The sequence below is a fragment of the Arachis hypogaea genome, chromosome 13 (genome assembly GCF_003086295.3).
Source record: "Arachis hypogaea cultivar Tifrunner chromosome 13, arahy.Tifrunner.gnm2.J5K5, whole genome shotgun sequence".
In the NCBI taxonomy this organism is placed as follows: domain Eukaryota; kingdom Viridiplantae; phylum Streptophyta; class Magnoliopsida; order Fabales; family Fabaceae; genus Arachis; species Arachis hypogaea.
In genome coordinates, this window is record NC_092048.1 from 12,094,288 (window position 1) to 12,101,187 (window position 6,900).

At 37.0% G+C, this 6,900-nt stretch overlaps 1 protein-coding gene across 1 annotated transcript; it reads left to right on the plus strand.

Annotated features, from left to right (window-relative positions):
* The first annotated feature begins 2,552 nt into the window (after positions 1-2,552).
* Positions 2,553-6,239, plus strand: LOC112737237 (putative disease resistance RPP13-like protein 3). Its single transcript, XM_025787039.3, has one exon. It carries the CDS (start codon positions 3,269-3,271, stop codon positions 5,993-5,995), a length of 2,727 nt encoding a protein of 908 aa, XP_025642824.1. The 5' UTR covers positions 2,553-3,268; the 3' UTR covers positions 5,996-6,239.
* The last annotated feature ends 661 nt before the right edge of the window (positions 6,240-6,900 follow it).

The following is a 6,900-nucleotide window of genomic DNA, read 5'->3' on the forward strand; positions in this document are numbered from 1 at the left end:
GGCTACCGCCGAATGCTCAATTAGGTTAGGGGAAAGGGGAAGAAAGGGGAAGGAAAGGGGGGGGGATAACTCAGATTAGGGTTAGTGGCTTAGGAGACTTTCGCGAACGCCTTTCTCCTTTTTTTTTTTTTTTTTAAAATGCCAAAACGACGTCGTTTGGCGTCTAAAGTTGCAAACCACTGAACTGCCAAAAAACCGGACGGTTCTTCCGATTTGCCGGTTAACCGTCGGTTCGACCGGTTTTTTTACCGGGTTTTTGCCAGACGGTTTTTAACATTATCCGGACCGGCTAGGTAACCGGTTTCCGGTTTTTCCGATTGAACCAGCTGGTCCGGTCCGGTTTTCAGAACCATGGTCAATAACATAAACGGAGCCCAAAAGGAAACAAAGCTGAGAAATCAAAACGGGCCAAGCAAATCATATCCATATCCAAGCCCGATTTGAATTCAGCAAGCAAACCCCTCTCACTTGCTTTCACCAACTCAACGTACACCTTTTTCTCTTTGTCAGAAAATACAGAAGAAAGAGAAAGAGCTTCTTCCACACGCCATTCACAGAAGAAGAAAGAAAGAGAGAGATTAAGCTTGAAAGGCAGAAGTCTAATCATCCATTTCAAACCAAATCAAGCTTAGGTAAAGGTTAAAGGTAACCCATTTCCGTTTACATGCATCATATCTTCTTCTCCTCTTCCCAACTCTCTGCTCAGTACGAAATGGGATACAAAAGAAAGTTTTTTTCTATTCCTCACTGCTATATATCCACGGTCACAAGTAAGCCTTAGGGACCAAGTAGCTTATCAATGGCTCAGATCCATTTTACCTTTGGAAGATTTTTGTGATTGCTGTTTTATGACTTTCGGTCAACTAAGAAAAGTCAGAAGTAAAGTTTCTACTCTGAGGATTAGTGAGAAAAAGTGAGTTTGTGGGTTGGTGAAGTACAGTGCTCAAGGAGTTGACCTAGGAAGATGAACCCAGCAATATGCAAGGAGATAAAAGAAGTCTTGCTGTTCCTTCAGAAGCCAAGGAAAGAAAACCAGAGTTTGGTGAGTTGTGTTCTGTGAAGAGTTCCCTGAAGAAGTTCCTCTACTTGGATAATGCTTTCTTTCAAAGAAGCATTCGGCCAATACTGAAGAACTAAATCAAAGGCTTGCAGGTCTGGTTTATCACATAGCAAAGAGGCTGTTGATGAAGTCAATCTCCTTCATGTTTTACAGATTGTAATGTACTTTTCAATGTTTATCTTTTTATAATTTCTTGAGAGAAAAGGCATATTGAGAGAGTTTAAGTAAAAGCCATGAGTAGAAAAAGGTTGAGAGATACACTTGAGAGAAAAACCTAGAGTTATTTTCAAATTTCTTTAGGCATGTATGTGTCTTGTATATTGTACCTGTGAGGTATTCCTTTCTTAGTTGGGTTAGCACTAAGAGTGAATAGTTATGTATTAGCATAGCCAATGTCAAGTTAGGTTAGAACTTGAGTGTGAAAGGATTGTGTCAATCCTATGGAATTGGTGTATGTAATACGTTTAACTATAGTGAAATTCCTCCATTGTTGTGGAGGAGACTGAACGTAGGTTGCATAGCACAAGGCAACCGAACTATGATACATGCTGGTGTTAGCTTCTCTCTTCTCTGCAATGTTCTATTTTCTAATATTCATGAGACAAAAATAAATTATCTCATAAATTTCCACTGTTGAGTTCAAACAGAATCAGAATTCAAAGTTTATTTAAAGGGTCAGTTCAGTAACTTAAAAGAAAGACATAGATTCAACCCCCCTTCTCTAAGTCTACCACAACCTTCACAAAGTTACTCATAAACTTATCTAAACAGGCCATTAGTCACTTGTATTAGCTATCTTGACAAGGAAGTAACTGAATCTGTTATTTTAACAGGATCAGTTTTACTTTTTACATAATTAGATTAATTTTGTGTATTAGTAGCTTCTACAGCCCTAAAATAGTAAAATATAATACTTATCTAAAACAAATTTAACACCAATTAAGAATTTATCCTAAAAAACAGCCAAATAATTAGGAAATTAACATTTTCCCTTAAAAAGTTTGGCACCAATTTATTAATATCATTATTAAATTTAGAATTTACAATTCAAAATTTGAATCAATCTAACGTATAAACTGACATGATGATAATATTAACATGACACATGATGACAAAAATACAAGAAATTCTCTATTATTACTATACTTGAGTTTAAAATTCAGACTGTCATAGTTATTAATGTAAATTATAAAGATGAAGACAAAAAAAAAAATAAATACAGCTAGTGGCGAAAGTCATGAAACACAGAAGAGAGAGAAAAAGGAGGCATTGTGACATTGTGAATAGGTTTAGTATTGTGACATTGTGATTGTTGAAATAACTGTTTGTACTTGTCAAGCTTGATATATATCTCAAGATATTCTATGATAGAGGTATCCTCATAGAAGAAACAAGGTTCTCCAGAATCACAGATGGAAAAAAACATTGAGTTTGATGACAACTAATTTTCAGGGCATTGTTATGATAGAACCAAAGAAATCTTGCTGCATGTGTAATCTCATTCATCCATTTATAACTTCATGATTGTGCATTTTTCTGCTAAGTTATGTACAACCTATGAAGCACTAATATCAGCACTAACACTGATACTGAGTTATGTTCAAGCATTTATAAATATTCAAGCATTTAGAAATGTAAAATTCCCAATATTCACTGCTACTATGTTCTGCCAAAGTTTTTTGAACATTTTTAACATATATCATTTGTGTCAAACTTGTTACTACTAAGTTTATTTGAATACTTTTTAGTTCACAAACAGCTTGCTTGAATGGTGTGTTTGTGTTTGATAATGCATAAGTTGATGTGACTTGAGCCTCCAAGACCAACTTACATCTACTCATCTACTGAATGATAACAAACTTGCTGCATTGCTGTGGAATTCCATTTTCAACCTCAGTAGGTCCTCAACTACAATAGAAATTCATAGAAAATAGCATCCTATTTAGACTTAGAAGATGCAATAATACACCTTTAACGTTTTGCATAGTTGATGCAGACTCAATGAGGAGAAGTCAAAGAAGGCAACTATGCAACTTTTCAAAAGATACAAAAACAGTTGTCCAGAATAATAAAATAATTATGGAATGCATTATTGTGTTTCTGCCAACTCCAATCTTAACACTCAAAGTCCTCAACAAACATCAAATATCAGTGTCCTACATTGAGCATCATCAGTTCAGTTTCTAACCACAAATCCATCTGTTTATAATGGCAGATACTGTGATTTCCTTTGTCCTTGATAACTTGTCCCAATTGCTAGCACGCGAAGCCAGTCTGCTGTGTGGTGTGGATGACAAGGTTAGATCCCTTCACAGTGAGCTCAGCATGATAAACGTGCTCCTCCAAACATCTGAAGGCAAAACCAAGAACGGAATAGACAAAGAAGCTCTTCGCCAGATCAGAGATGCCGCTCATGAGGCTGAGGATGTCATCGACACCTTTGTTGTCAAAGTAGCTATGCACAAGCGTCGAACCAAGCTGGGGAGGATGCTCCATGGTTTTGAACATGCAAAGTTGCTCCGGGATGTGTCTGCGAAAATAGACAGCATCGAAGCCACTATCAATAAAATAAGAGACAACAAGATCAAGCTCACCGATGTCGTCCCACAAGAATGTGAATCATCGACGTCAACAAGAGAAGAGGAGGAGAGGATTCTGTTGATGCACAAGAAGAGAAGAATTGTGGAAGAACATGGTGTAGTTGGTTTTGTTGGTGAATCGAAGGCAGTGATCCAGCTGCTTAAGGAAGAGAGTTCCCAAAGCAACGTTGTGTCCATCATCGGTATGGGTGGGTTGGGCAAAACCACCCTTGCTCGAAAGGTCTATAACACGGATGAGGTGATGTCATATTTTCATTGTCGTGCATGGGTTTATGTTTCAAATGATTGCAGAGTTATGGAGCTTTTGATTGGCCTTATCAAGTCTTTGATGCCTGATGAGATGAAGGGAATTGACCTCTTTAGCTTGAGTGTGGATGAACTAAATCTCAAGGTGCAAGATTTCTTGACCATGAAAAGGTATCTGATAGTCCTTGATGACCTCTGGAATACTCGAGATTGGGATGAGATACAAGATGTTTTTCCAAACGACAATAACGGTAGTAAAATACTCATTACTAGCCGTTTGAAAGAGGTGGCATCCCATACGAGTCCATATCCTCCTTATTACCTTCAGTTCCTCGGTGATGTTGAAAGTTGGGAACTCTTTTCCAGGAGAGTGTTTCGAGGAGAAGAGTGTCCTTCTGATATAGAGCAACTTGGAAAACAGATGGTCAAAAGTTGTGGCGGTTTGCCACTCTCTATTATTGTTTTGGCAGGGTTACTTGCAAAGAAGGGGAAGTCACACAAGGAATGGTCCAAAGTTGAGGGACATGTCAACTGGTTTCTTACTCAAGAAGATAAGACCCAAGTCAAGGACATTGTACTCAAACTCAGCTACGACAACTTGCCTACAAAACTAAAGCCGTGCTTTCTGTATTTCGGGATCTACCCTGAAGATTTTAAGATACGTGTAAGGCCATTGCTGCAAAAATGGGTTGCTGAGGGATTTATTCAACAAACTGGGACCAGAAATGCAGAGGATGTTGCTGAAGACTACTTGTATGAGCTCATTGATCGTAGCTTGGTTCAAGCATCGCGAGTGGACTTTAATGGAGATGTGAAGGCATGTCGCATCCATGATCTTCTTCGAGATCTTTGCATCTCTGAGGGCAAAGAGCACAAGATTTTTGAAGTTTGCTCAGATGTTAACACTTTGGACAGATCAAAACCACGCAGGCTCTCTATCCAATGCCCCATGCATCGCTATGCTTCTTCAAGCAATGATGACCATTCATGTGTCCGCTCTTTGTTTCACTTTGACCCAAGAGGGTATTGTGATTTTACCCCCGGTGAGCGGAAATGGCTCTTGAAATCGTTCAAACTGGTTCGGGTATTAGATCTTGGGAACAACTTTTTCAGTAAAGTCCCTTCCAACTTGGGCTTATTTATCCATTTAAGGTATCTAAGAATAGAGACAGTGATAGTAATAAGTCCTCAACACATTCCAGATTCTATATGTACACTTGAAAACTTACAAACTTTGGACATAGATGGGGTGCCGATTCCAATATTATTTCCTAAGGGAGTATGGAACCTTAAACAACTTAGGCATTTGAATACAAAAGGATGCGTCGTCCTACAAGACCACCATGGTTCAAAAGCAGATGATCAAGTTATGTTGAATCTTCAAACCATCTCTTTCCTTGCATTCACTACAGAGATTGCAGGCATGTTAGAGAAAGGAAGGTTTCCCAATCTACGAAAGTTGGGTTTGAACATCTTGCCGTTCCTCAGAGACCACGTGCATGAGATGTTGTCAAGCCTACAACAATTAACTCATCTGAACAAGTTACGACTCTTCTTTGACATGAAATGGCAGATCGGTTGCAAGCCAATTGATTTGTCACAGAGCTTGCAGCAGTTGTCAAATCTGACCACATTAAAAGTTAATAAAGCTTTTAACCTTGCAACGTTTGATATTGCATTTCCACCATGCATTACAAAATTAACGTTGACAGGCATTAGCGTCATGAATGATGATGGGATGAATGCCATTGGTAATCTTACTAGACTCAGACTTTTGAGATTGTTCGGAACATATGAATTTGATATTTCCTTTGATATCAATTGCACTGCAAGCAGTTTCCCACAGCTCCAGATTTTTGAGATGGGGAACCTGAAAGTTGACAACTGGAAATTAGGCAATGGTGCAATGCCATGCCTTCAAACTCTGCTTATCAGAGACTGTGAAAGATTGGACGATCTCCCAGATGAACTGTGGTCTTTGACTTCCCTGAGACAAGTACAAGTTGTGAGACCCTCCGAAGCATTGTCTGATGCGCTAGCAAATTTGGAAATGAAGGATGGATGTGAGCTCATAATAACAGAGTGGTAACTACATAATTTAGAAGTAGAGTTGTTGAGTTTGAATCAAAATATATCCTATGAATTCTTCATACATTATCATCCACTGGTCATTCATCTGGACAAGTATTGATATTTAGTTTCATCTCTATTGAGTCATGTTAATGATTTCTGATTTATTCTATTATGCCTCCAAATCCAATTGTGAGTACAATCGGAGTTACTTATGTTTTTATATATCATGGTTATTCCATCTTACTTGGTGATTTCATTCAGAACTTTTTCTTTTGATAATGGCCTCAATCTTCTCTCCACTTTATTTAGACCAGATATACTAAAAGAGAAAGGCTAGGAGCCAACAACTTTTGTATTTTGTGGCCAACACTTAACCATAAAAAAAAAAGTGAGTGATCTCCCATCATTGAATGTAATCGCACCCCAATTGATGGTTACAAAACACAAAAAATGCTGGTCTCCTAACACTCCTCATACTAAAATATAAAAATCAAAATAAGATCACTTGTTTTAGAAAAGAAAAAAAAAAGTAAAGCAATTTAAATTTGTTTAGTTAGACTTTTTCTACAGAATTATTTTTTATTCAATTTTAAAAATATATTAATAAATGTTATACTGCATAAAATTTCTTTTACATATTTTATAGTTTATACAATACTCTATAGTATCACACACTTGGCCTTCATTTCTTTTCTCTCAAATATTTACTATTCAAATAATGACAAGTGAAAAAATGAAATTCAATGTTTTTAATTTTACTCATCTTTAATCATACATCAAATTCTTAATTTTATTTGATATTTTCGGTTTTTACACTTAGAAATATAATTAATATTCAAATGCCATTGCCATGGTTAAAATCTTCAAAATAATTACAATATTTATCTATTTCAGGTATGTTATAACTTTTTGTACGACTGT